At 44.3% G+C, this 13,727-nt stretch overlaps 1 gene segment (V, D, J or C); it reads left to right on the top strand.

The window, feature by feature from the left end:
• Nucleotides 1-997: 997 nt before the first annotated feature.
• The window catches only part of LOC134929547 (Ig kappa chain V region Mem5-like), an 802,999-nt gene continuing 790,269 nt past the window's right edge, over nt 998-13,727 (top strand). The window contains 1 exon segment of the V gene segment in view: nt 998-1,295. Within this exon segment, the coding sequence occupies nt 1,015-1,295 (281 nt within the window).

The following is a 13,727-nucleotide window of genomic DNA, read 5'->3' as shown; positions in this document are numbered from 1 at the left end:
AAGTTTCTAGGGACCACAATCTCCTGGGACCTTAGATGTGGGTCCAACACTGATGCCACTGTCGGGAAAGTGCAGCAGAGGTTGTTCTTCCTCAGGCAACTAAGGAAGTTCAACATCCCACAGAAGCTTCTGCTACTCTTTTACTCGATTGTGGAGTTTATAGTGTGCTCCTTGATACTGGTATGGTACGGCTCTACCAGCACGAGGGACAGATGCAGGCTCCGAAAGGTGGTCAGAACTGCAGAGAAGATCATCGAGGCCCATCTTCCCTCAGTCCAGGACCTGTACCTGTCCAGAGCTAAAAAGTGGGCAACGAAGATAGTAAAGGACCAGCTACACTCTGGCCACAGCATGTTTAACTTGCTTCCTTCAGGCAGGCGTTACAGGGCCATCCCCGCTAGGTCCACCAGAAGCCTGAAAAGTTTATTTCCCCAAGCGGTCCGCCTGCTGAACTCCTGAACATTGACTGACTAGACGTACATGTAACTAACTTGTGTCCCTATGGTATTCCTATCTGTATGACTTTACTTGCCCCCCACCTGCGTATGTGTTACCTACTTGGCTGTTGTATAGCAAACTGAAGACAAATTCCTAGTATACGCAAGTATACCTGGCCAATAAAGCTGATTCTGATTCTGATCCTGTCTCTAGCACACACCAGTCACTGTCACACTGACACCACAGAATTTCCATCTTATTTCCATACACAGTCTCTGGGGGATTTCCTGTCACACCTCACCTGTCACTCTCTATATATATCTCATTGTACAGGAGACGTCTTATAGTGTCTGTCTGACAGCCCAGATACAGCAAGATGGTGTCTCACAGTTACCTGCTGGCTGTGATACTCATTTATATTCAGGGTGAGAGATTGGGGGCATTACATGGTGCTGTGTAGGGGAATCTATACATGTAACATAAATAATCAGAGCAGGATGTATATGACTATATACAGACATGTATCAGTAATGACTGTGTCTCCTCTAATCCTCAGGGTCCTGTGGGCAGATTGTGATGACTCAGACCCCAGGTTATATCTCTGTGTCACCAGGAGGATCAGTCACCATCTCATGTACAGCCAGTGCTGGTATAAGCAGCTACTTACACTGGTACCAACAGAAATCAGGACAATCTCCAAAGCCTCTTATCTATGGTGCAACCAACCGATATACAGGAGTCCCAGACAGGTTCACTGGATCCGGATCTGGAACTTCATTCACACTAACAATCAGTGGAGTGACAGCAGAAGATGAGGCAGAGTATTACTGTCAGCAGGGTTATACTACCCCTCTCACACAGTGATACAGAGCCGTACAAAAACCTCCTTCCTCTTTCTGTAAGAGATGTGTCTCAGACATGGAGATTACTCCGTCTCCTCCTAACAATCTCATGTAACTATGTAAGAAAGTGTTTTATAAGTACAGTGAGAAGTGTCTCTTTCCCCAGCATGGTAAATGTAAGTATCAAATAAAACCTCAGAAGGCGCACGGTACAAATGTAGATACAGTATCTGTGGAAATGGTGGCTTGAGAGACCAGGGCCCTCTTCAAAATGTACGGATGTAGCCCCGCTCATAGTTGCCACGATGCGTACTCATAGGCATGCGCATCATGACAAGCTGCAGTGTACGCCATGCAATGACTAGTCACAGCTGGTGTTCACTCTATAGGAGTCTATGTAATGTGAGCGCATCAGAGCGACAGGCACAATAGTCACGCCTTCCATGTGCATCGCTGGATGGATGAGCGTGACTACACCTGTAGTTTATTCCAAGGCAATAAATATGGGTATATGAGCAGTGCGGTTGCACAGAACACAGGGTCCTGTGAGTGGCACATTGCTGCTGCACGGTCCCTGCATATGGCTAGCAGGGTGCTGAGAACAACACCTTACAGCCAGTATCGCTGCTGCAGTGCCACCTGGTGCATACTTTGGACACTACAGACATGAACCCTGCAGCCTGTACATCCCTCAGAGCATCTGATTCAATCATCAGACATAAGTGAGCTGAATAACACTACTTCTATATTCTGTAATTTATTACACTCTTGCCTGGCACTAACATATGTGATGTGACCGCAGACAGGATGCATTACCCGATCACTTCACATCCTATACGTCAGTGATGACACTCTGCTTCCGCTGTTAGTATTGTAACCCGCCCTTACTTTAAAAGTTTTTTAGTAACAGGGTTAGGATACCGTTAAGTGCCTCCACCCAAGCTGTTTTATTGGTTCTAGACTAGCCTGGGTAAGCCTATTAATTTTAGTGTTGATACACTTCTACCAAACAATGACATAGGTAAGTAATAATAGGGAGTTACCTGTAGATGGACCACGTTTCATCAGAACTACAGTCATACAGAAGATCGAATGGGTAAGTACATATCTTATGCTTTATTTACAGGTTCCCAAGAGTATACTCAATAAACAACTTTAAGCCTAACACAGACCCTTACAATAAAGATTAGAGTTCACACTAACATTCCCCCTTGCTTTTTCCTATACATGAAGATATTCACATGCAATACAAAAAATAGTAATATACTTCAGAAATCCCCCTCTCGTACTTAACTTTTAACTCTGGAATACCCGGGTATTCATTGAATTAGACAGTCACTTGATGTCTAACTGATACGTTGGGGCCCTTTCTGAAAATAGTGAATATAAGCTAGCCAAGGTTTCTGGTAAGGTGTAATCCTTCTAATTGGTGTATATGAGTCTCCTGGTATATAGTTATATAAGTACTTTGGATTATAGTTCTCTCTATAGTTTATGGAGATACTACTGAGACTTTTATAATCCACTATTCTCTTATTCCTGCTTTCAGCTGTAGTTTAGTAAAGAGTCTGTGTATTATACTTTGTATAAATCCTCTCCTGTGCTGATGAGATAATGTCTCTGTTACAATGACTCTGTTACGATGTATCCAGTAACACTTATACCCCTTTAACACTGGAGCTATAACCTGGTAAATTGCAGATTTTTAAGCCTTCCAAAACGGTTCTAGCTGCAGTGTGAAAGGGCCACATTGAATTTACCGGTTACAGAATACCGGTATTTTAAAACGGTTAAAAAGCAGGGTCCTACTTGGTTCAGACACGTTTCATTGTGCAATGTGAAAGGCTCAGAAACTGTATTTCCAAGCCACAGAAGGTGATAGGCTGTCTCCATGCGTGATGTCACCAGGCAGAAGCAGGAAATAAACTGGAGGAAACACATGAGTGAAGAAGCATTTTATTATACAGAATACAGTTTAAAATAGCAAATTGGAGTGATGAGGAGGTTAGGGAGCTGCTTAGGATCAGAGGGGATGAAGAAATATGTAGACAAATCACTGGGACAGTGAAGGATGCAGTAATCTACAAAAACATGGTAAATATGCTTGAAGCTGCTGGGTTCCATCGTACGACTAGCCAAATTATTAATAATTAATTAATAATTATTAATAATGTGTGGGCCAGAAAAGTCCATTTAAAATGAAACCACTGTTTTCTATGGGTGAAACGGGTTCAGTGTGAAAGGTACCAAAACGGTAATGAAACGGTAATATACTGGTTACAACATGCAATGCGAAGGGGGTTTAACTGCTCAGACCCGTTTTAAGACCCGTTTTAAGAGCAGGGTTTGCGATGTGAAAGCGGTATAAGCTTCAGTAATCTCAAAGTCTTGCTGCTGCAATAAAACAGGTGCACTATGTATAAGTAGATATCCAAAGTTTGTGAATGGCTCTAATCCACTTGACTATTGTTGCTGCTACCTCCAATCTGGCTATATAAAATTCTAACTGTATCTCTCTAATAATGCAATATAGTGCATCTCTATTCCTGAGAAGGGATACATACGTATATTCCTTAGTCACATCATATTATAGTTAGTGGCATATCGGTGAAGGTACCACAACCACTAGATTTACAGTCCATTATATACTATTATAGTGTCCAACCTTTGAAGTGATAGAGTATATAATTAGTAAGGATAAATCCTTGGTCATTTAGGGCAAAGTTAATGCCCACACTACGGTTGCTCATATATACTGGGGTCAGCCAGCACGCTTAGGTGAGGGGGTGAGTACCAGCCTCTGCTAAATCGATAAGTACAAGGGTGAGGGTGCAGGTATTTGTGGTGTGGTCTGGGTGGGTATTTACAGTTTTTTAATAGTAATATGGCTGTCTAGAAAGAGGGCTTCTCTGACTCCTCCCTCAATAAGGATAGGGGTGTTCTCTTTATTTTACAGCTACCCCAGTACCTCTGCTCCATCTCCCCATGAATGTGACTCAGCTCAGGGTCTGGTTACTATGCGCAGTCTCTACTCTGATCCGCATGATCTGTAATGGCCACTGCCTCCACTTATCACCGGAGCCCTCAACTCACTCGGGTGACTGCCTGTCCTCTCTCTCAGTCAAGTAAGACTCAGCACCATCAGCCCCTTGCTTGCACTCCACAGATCACACTCCTAAGCCGCCAGTACCTCCTGGTAATCTGCTCACACAGCATCCGCATTCTCCCTCTCATGCAGCAGCTCCAATTGCCATGTCTCCCTCACACTGTGGCCGTTGACCCTCGCCCCAGGATCAACCATTTTTATCATCCAGGTCACCCGGGCATAGTGCATGGGACTTCTAGAAGCTTCCCCAGTCCCCTTTTTTTTTACCGCTCCAATGCCATGCCCGTGTAATAGGGGGTCTCTTTATGCCTGTACTCCATCATACAAGGGTAATTTATACTGGCCTAATACATAGGTTTAATGTGTTGCATTACACATACTTATGCATTCTATTACATCTATTTTAATGTGGGTCCATAATTTATAGAGCTCATGGTATTTAACTAACCATGGCATTACAGTATGGAGGAAATCAGTTCTGCCCATATGTAGATCAAATCTCCTCCTCCTTCTCAGGACCCCTGGGAGTGATGTTGTAGTTTGTGATCGCCGACATCACACCAATAATTGCGCCCCAGAATGCTGACACTCGGGGGTACATGTTCCAATACTAAAAGTGCTAGGAGGAGAACATAGGCCTCCCTGCACAAAATAAAGATCTCTGAATGTTTAGAGATCAGCTGCAGCAAGGGGGTCTAATGTAAAGTTACCCCACTGTGCACTGCAATAAGGTAAGGAGGCGGGGCTATGACATGGGGGTGGAGTGATAGGGTGAGTCTTTGGACTGGCGGTGGGTAGGGGGTGTCTATACTGCCTCACAACAAGGTGTTTTTAGCTGGGGGATATATTTAAAATGAAGAATTACATATATAGTGATAAATGGGGTTGGGGGCACTAAAAATAGTCTATTGACACTGGGGGTGAGGGTGGGGGCTCTGACACTGGGATCTATTACTTCTAGGGATGGGAAATTGAAAATGGGTGGGAATCTTTTACCACTTTATTATTATTATTATTATTATTATTATTATTATTATTATTATCCTTTATTTATATGGTGCCACAAGAGTTCCGCAGCGCCCAGTTACAGAGTACATATGCACATAATCAAAACAGGAAAACAGTCACTTACAGCTGAAGACAATATAGGATAAGTACAGAGTAACTTAGCATAACTACACCAGTAAATGACATAGAGATAAGTTTCAAGGTGGCCTAAAAACTGCAAGATTTGGGCAGTTGAGGATTATTAAAGAAAGAAAAGGATAAGCACATGAGGGGTATATTTCTGTTGGGGGTGGAAGGTGATTTTTCATTGAGGGCCTATGGACAGAGGGGGTGAAAAAAACACCTAGGGCTTATTTTTACATAACTTATTTAAATAAATAAAAACAAAATATATTCTAAAAGTTATAAAATAAAAACTGATAAATTCTTACTTTTTTATTTTTTGCTGCTTATGCATATGGTGGTAAATCTAGATCAATCTAGAAACATTATTTCAAAAACAATTTTATTCACTTTGAAAGGTAACAAATCATGTAGAAAAGGCGGCAATAACATCAGATAATAGGATGACATTGTCATACAGATGGTTTTGAGATATGACAAGGGGAATAGGATGTGAACCATACAATCATACAGTAAAGGTTAGTACAGATAATGTGACCTTTGTAGAGAGACAAGTCATACATAGAGATACATGAACAACATCTTACATGCGCTGCAACAAGTAAAATATGTTGAGACATCAAGTCAAACATCAACGGTAAGAAAAGGGAAAAGGGGAGGAAAAAATAGAGAGAAATATATCACAGGTCAATCTTGGTGGAAATCGACATCTAGTGGTATGGAAAGGTAGGGGTGAAGGGTGAGTAATTGCTCACAGATAGAAGAGTTGGTATATAAAAGATGTGTGCGTATAGGAGCGGGTGTAGTATGGTATGCCGGCGGCCGGGCTCCCGGCGACCAGCATACCGGTGCCAGGAGCCCGACTGCCGGCATACCGACACCGTGGAGAGTGCAAAGGAGCCCCTTGTGGGCTTGCTGTGCTCGCCACGCTACGGGCACGGTGGCGCGCTACGCGTGCCACGCTATTTTATTCTCCCTCCAGGGGGGTCGTGGACCCCCATGAGGGAGAATATATGGCGGTATGCCGGGTGTCGGGATTCCAGCGCCGGTATACTGTGCGCCGGGATCCTGACATTTGGCAAACTGAAGACCACCCATAGGAGCAATGGCAACCCCAAATACAAAAAAATAATAATTCTAACTATATCAATGTAGAGGAGATAGCATTGGGTAAGGACACTGAATGTGAAACGGGGAAGGAAGCAGCCAACTAAAAGATAGTAGGGCAACACAGATACCAATTAGTGCCTTCAAAAATCTTTACAACTGAACTCTGTAGGAGTCAGTTATACCCCTTTCACACTGCCAATGCCGGATCCCACCCGGGAATTGGAAACGGGTACTTCCCGGGTGGGTTCCGGCATTGGCTTCTGCTGCTGTCTTTCCCGACCCAGCAATATGCCGGGTGGGTTGCCATAGCAGCGGGGGCGGAGGTAGAGGCGGCGCTGGGAGATGAGATAATTTCCACGCCACCTCTTCCTGTTGCAGTGAACGGGTACATGGTCGCACCGACCCGAGAGCCCATTTATGCAGCCACTGACCCGGTATTCAACCCTGGTATAACACTGCTTTACTTCTGGGTTGAATTGCCGGGTCAGGTGACCCGGGATTTCGGTTATGCCCCTTTCACACCGCACAGCAAGCCGCGTCGATCCGGCAATATGCCGAGTCGATACCGGGTAATTTGTGTGGTGTGAAAGGGGTATTAGTCAATGAAGGGACTCCATTTCTCGAGAAATTTAACAAAGCCTTTTTCTGGGTTCGGAAAGAGAGATTTTCTGTGAAAATATAGTAACTGAAGTAGTTTTTGTAAGACTTCAGACAAAGTGGGAGCTGTTTTGGTAGTCCAGTGTATTAATATCACCTTTCTGTTACCGTTACAATTATTGTCAAGAGGGAGAGCTTCTTCAGGCTACCAGGGCCCAAATTGTAATTGGTGAAGTTTGCAAACATACAAGCAAGGATATCAGGAGCTACTCAGAGCCATTTCAAGGATTGGTCGAAATTTTTAAATAGGTCTGGGGCTGAGGCCAAGAAGGGAATATCCTGTCACCAGGAATCTAATATTTTGAGATAGGTAGAGGTATTAAGGTCTGGTAGGAGCTTAAAGTATAAAATGTGAAATCTTATAATGGACACGGTGTAAAAAGTGGAGGAGAGATACCAGAAAATCCTTTTTAGTAGACACATCTGTAGCAGAATCTAAAGAAAATGCAAAATGGTGAACATGTAAGTACATGAAGAATTGATTATTCGGTAGCTTGTAAATAGTCTGAAGACAATCTACGTCCTGCTGGATCAAACACCTTGGGGGAAAGTCAAAGACCTTTATCCCTCCAGCAAACAAAAGAGTGTTAGAAATGGAGGTAATGCAGGGTTTTCCCATATTGAATAAAAAACAAATAAGGGAAGTATCAAGTAATCAAAATTTATTACAGTTACAATGCTTACATTCTACTAGTCACAAAGAACACAATAAAAAAATATAAAAAAATAAAGAAAATGTAAAAAAAAAATATGAAATCACGCTCTCTTTGAGCCAATAAATAATCTGCAGACCCAGCGCTAAAAAGTAAGTCAGTTTGTATCCACTTAGTAACTATAGAAGCACAGGTTTGTATCCAAATGCTGAGTTCTCCTTGTTAGTTTGTAACAACAATTTATAGGACGTTCTTTCAGAACACTGTAATTCCACACAGTGGTAGATGATTAATGCAGAGTAGATGCAAAGTTATTAGTTGGTAATGTCTTGTGCATTACTTATTAGCAAAAGCATCCTGTTTTGTAATGGTATAACAGTCAGTATAAAACATAGTAAGCTCTGCAATAAAATTAATAATTACAGACCATTGTTTTGGAGCAGTGATGAGGCAGCTTGGTGCAAGGCAAGGTCATGTATGTGTAGCCTAGGTCCTGCTGTAGTCCACTGACAATCATTGGTCTATTGGTTGGACACACTTACCCCAGCCTCTGATCAGAGCAGTATGTGAGATCTGTGCTCTTGTTACTGGCGCCGGCTAGCCAAGCACGTTTGGGGCGGTGACCAGAGCTGACGAGAGCTGAGCTGACAGGAGCTTGTTGGGATATATGGGACAAAGGGAGTGGAGCAGTGATCTCTATGTAGTGTTTTGTTTATTGAGAGCCATGCTGTGTAGGCGTCTTTAAAAATGACGTGATTGAGAATGTCAGAGGGAATGTCAGATTGTTTTGGAGCGAAGAAGGGCACTAGGAGAATAGGGGTTTAACAGAGCAATGTCTAGCTGTAGGTCTGTCATGGACTGGGGAACCACCTCCGGTGATGGACTCTGGGGGCTCTCTGTCAGATGGCTAGCACTGCGGTGGAGGACTGTGAGGGCCGCTGGTGTGCAGCAGCTGAGAGGGAGCACTGTACAGGGAGGTTGCCTGTGTCAGACCCCATGCTCTGGAGTTAGAGCTTCGTGGAGCCTACAACCTGATTCACATTCGCCCAGGGGATGAGTGGAAGACAGCCTTCAATACTCGGGATGGGCATTATTAGGATTTAGTAATGCCTTTTGGGTTGTGTAGTGCCCTGGATGTTTTCCAGAATTACATCAATTAATTTTTTAGAGACTTGCTTTACAAGTGTTTGGTCATTTATCTAGATGACATTTAAATATTCTCTAAAGATCTGGAGGCTCATTGAGCTGAAGTGAAGGAGATGCTAACCCGACTGGGGAAGAACAAGTTATATTGTAAACTGGAGAAATGTACCTTTGAAGTTCCTTCCATTCCTTTCCTTGGCTGCATTATCTCAGGTAGCAATTTACAGATGGACCCTGCTAAAGTTCAGGCAATTCACGACAGGTCCATATCCTCTACTTTGAAGGGTATTAAGCAGTTCCTGTGGTTCGCAAATTTCTATAGGAAATTCATCAAAGGTTTTTGTTCATTGTGGCTCCCATTACTGCCCTCACCAGAAAAGGATCAAGTCCATTATGCTGGCCGCCAGAAGCAATAGCAGCCTTTGAAATTCTGAAACAAGCTTTTACGTCAGCTCCGATCCTTCATCAACCTGATCTGAATTGACCATTCATACTGGAGGTGGACGCTTCCACGAAAGGGGTAGGAGCAGTACTGTCTAAACTCTTTGAAGATGGAAAGATTCATCCTTGTGGTTATTTCTCGCGAAGGTTCTCATCTGCTCAGCAAAACTACGCCATTGGTGATCAGGAATTATCAGCTATTAAGTTGGCTTCTGAAGAGTGGAGATACTTGTTAGAAGGAGCTTTACATCCTATTGCTGTTTATACCGATCCTAAGAGTCTGTTATATTTGCTGACAGCTCAGTGTATTAATCCACGGCAGGCAAGGTGGGCCCTTTTCTTCACACGATTCAACTTCAAGCTTTTCTATTGGCCTGGTCCTTAAAACAAGAAGGCAGGTGCTCCCTCTAGTTCTTTAAGCTCCAACAAACCCTCAGATTTCTCAGGAAAACAACTCATCTTGGATCCAACCTCTTTCTTTGCAACTCAGCTCACTCCAACTTCTCCACCAGGAAAACTTTCATAGCTCCCGAACTCTGGAAGAAACTGCTCATGTGGGTGTATAATTCTTCATTTATGGGTCATGCAGGGAGACTTAAGACCCAAGAATTCATTCAGCATTCTTATTGGTGGCCCCAGCTGAGAGCAGATGTAGAAGATTTCATAGCTGTCTGTCCAAAGTGTGCACAGTAGAAGAGTCCAAAAAGTTAATCTCCAGTTCTTCTGCATCCATTACCCATACCGACTCAACCCTGGAATCACATCTCTATGGACTTTATCACTAATTTACCTCCTTCGAAAGGACAAAACACCATTTGGGTTGTAGTTAATCATTTTTCGAAAATAACACATTTCATAACTGATAGATATTCCATCTGCACCTCAGTTATCAAAGTTATTTATCTCAGAAATCTTTAACCTACATGGAATGCCCACCGAAATTGTTTCTGACCATGGACCACAATTTGTTGCCCAATTTTGGAGATCTCTCTGTTCTTCTTTTGGAATAAAGTTGAACTTTACATCTGCTTATCACCCCTATAGTCATCCCCTATATATCCCTATATAGGCATCCTTATGCCTATAGTAGCAGTGCCCCTTACACAATGCATATAGTAGTAGAGCCCCTTACACAATGCTCACTGCAGTTGTGCCCCTTACACAATGCCCACACAGTAGTCATGCCCCTTACACAGTGCTCGCACAGTAGTCGTGCCCCTTACACAATGCCCACTGTAGTTGTGCATACCCCTTACACAGTGCACACACAGTAGTTGTGCCCCTTACACAATTCCTACTGTAGTTGTGCCCCTTACACAGTGCCCATAGTAGTAGTGCCCCTTACACAATGCTCACTGCAGTTGTGCCCTTACACAATGCCCACACAGTAGTCATGCCCCTTACACAATGCCCACTGTAGTTGTGCATACCCCTTACACAATTCCTACTGTAGTTGTGCCCCTTACACAGTGCCCATAGTAGGAGTGCCCCTTACACAATGCAAGCACAGTAGTCTTTCCCCTTACATAATGCCCCCCACAGTAGTTGTGATCATTACACAAGGATCACACTGAATTTGTGCCCCTTACACAATGAACATAGTAGCAGTGCCCTTTACACAATGCCCATAGTAGTCATGCCCCTTACACAATGCTCACACAGTAATCGTGCCCCTTACGGAATGCCCACTGTTGAAGTGCCCCTTACACAGTGCCCACTGTAGTTGTGCTTGTTACACAATGCCTATAATAGTAGTGCCCCTTACACAATGCACACTGTTGTAGTAACCCTTACAGAATGCCCACAGTAGTTGTGCCACTTACACAATGCCCACACAGTAGTTGTGCCCCTTACACAGTGCCCAGGTGGCGCGGCATGACGTTATCAAAAGGCGGAGTCTGGAGGAGGTTTCTCCGTCCGTGCAGCCAGGCCAGTGCGGGCAGTTAAGTAATTAATGCACACAGCACTACACATAACAGCCTTGATCGGGCGGCGGGCTGCGGGGACAGGAATGACGGTGATCACTGCAGCAGCACACTGTGTGAGGGAGTGCCAGACATTAGAGGGTGCCTGTGCGCACAAGGCACCCACCGTGCACACACCTATGATTATTGTTTAGCTGTCACACACTAGGCCACTTGTAGATAATGTTTTGTTAGTTATCATGGATCTGCAGGTGGCACATTGTTAGGATAGCAGTGAGTTAGCTGTGTGGGTGGCTGTATTATCCTCTCACAGGTGCTTCATGATCCAAGAGAATTCTCTCTGTGTCTGTCCCCATTTATTTTTGCACAAGATTTGTGTTATCTTTTTTGTGTATAAAAACAAATTGGAAACCACAGATCCAATCACACTTCATCTTCATAACTTACTTTAATATCCTAAAATCACAAGAGTTTAGATTACAGACAGTAGTCACCATTTATACTCAGCACATACTGTATGATGTCAGATAATATCTTGTCTATTACACAGGCTCCCCCAGCTGAATCAGGTAATACACTGATAACACAGAATTTCCATCTTGTTTCCATACACAGTCTCTGGGGGATTTCCTGTCACATCTCACCTGTCACTCTCTATATATATCTCATTGTACAGGAGACGTCTTATAGTGTCTGTCTGACAGCCCAGATACAGCAAGATGGTGTCTCACAGTTACCTGCTGGCTGTGATACTCATTTATATTCAGGGTGAGAGATTGGGGGCATTACATGGTGCTGTGCAGGGGAATCTATACATGTAACATAAATAATCAGAGCAGGATGTATATGACTATATACAGACATTTATCAGTAATGACTGTGTCTCCTCTGATCCTCAGGGTCCTGTGGGGAGATTGTGATGACTCAGACCCCAGGTTATATCTCTGTGTCACCAGGAGGATCAGTCACCATCTCATGTACAGCCAGTGCTGGTATAAGCAACAACTTACACTGGTACCAGTAGCGGATCTTGCCACGGGCAAGCAGGACTTTTGCCCGGGGCGCCGCCTTCCGGAGGATGCCGGCGCCATCCGGAGGGCGCCGCACCATGGCAAGATCTGCTGCTGCTGTGGTGCCCCCCGCTGTCGCTGCCCGCTGTCTCGCTGTGAAGGGAAACTAGACGTTACGCATCTAGATTCCCTTCGTGGGCTGTCCGCTGTAAAGGGAAACTAGATGCTACGCGTCTAGTTTCTCTTCCTGGAGAGGACCTTAACTGTAATGATGTGCGGTGCGCGTTGACGTCATTGCGCACCGCACAGCAAAGGTCCTCTCCACGAAGGGAACTAGACGCTTAGCATCTAGTTTTAATTCGTGGAGAGGACCTTTGCTGTGCGGTGCGCAATGACGTCATCACGCACTGCACATCCTACTACAGTACAGGGGGCGTAACTGACCACACCCGCTGTATGAAGCCACGCCCCCTGCATGAGTATTATTAATGACTGTCTTGCGTCCTCTGCAGCCTGCTGTCTTCCTGGTGGCACTTGCAAGTGCAATAAAAGTACTTTATTTTAATTATAGTACATATATATCCATGTGCATACATATATACACATGTATATACATACATACATATAAACACACACACACACACACACACACACACACACACACACACACACACACACACATGATATATATATACATGTGTATATATATATATGTGTACTGTATGTGTGTGTACATATATATATATATATATATGCATGTTTAATATGCTATGTATATGTGTATATGGGTTCACCATGATCTCCCGGCAACTAGCATACCGGCGCCGGGAGGGCGGCCGCCGGCTTACCGACAGTGTGGCGAGCGCAAATGAGCCCCTTGCGGGCTCGCTGCGCTCGCCACGCTACGGGCACGCGCGCCTCACTATTCTATTCTCCCTGCAGGGGGGTCGTGGACCCCCACGAGGGAGAATAAGTGTCGGTATGCCGGCGGTCGGGCTCCCGGCGCCGGTATGCTGGTCGCCGGGAGCCCGACCGCCGGCATACTGAAGACCACCCGTGTATATGTATGTGTGTGTGTATGTATATATATGTATATATATATGTGCAGATATATATATATGTATATATATACACACACACACACACACACAGACACACTAGTTTTACGGACCCAGCATATACTGGGTCACCTCAGTCCCCACCCCCGTGATTGGCTCCGCCCAGTTCTGGAAACTCCCCCATGCAAATCCTGCGTTTGCCACTGAAACCTC

The sequence above is a fragment of the Pseudophryne corroboree genome, chromosome 1 (assembly GCF_028390025.1).
Source record: "Pseudophryne corroboree isolate aPseCor3 chromosome 1, aPseCor3.hap2, whole genome shotgun sequence".
NCBI lineage: Eukaryota > Metazoa > Chordata > Amphibia > Anura > Myobatrachidae > Pseudophryne > Pseudophryne corroboree.
Note: the sequence above shows the minus strand (reverse complement) of the source record. Positions and strands in the feature narration are given on the sequence as shown.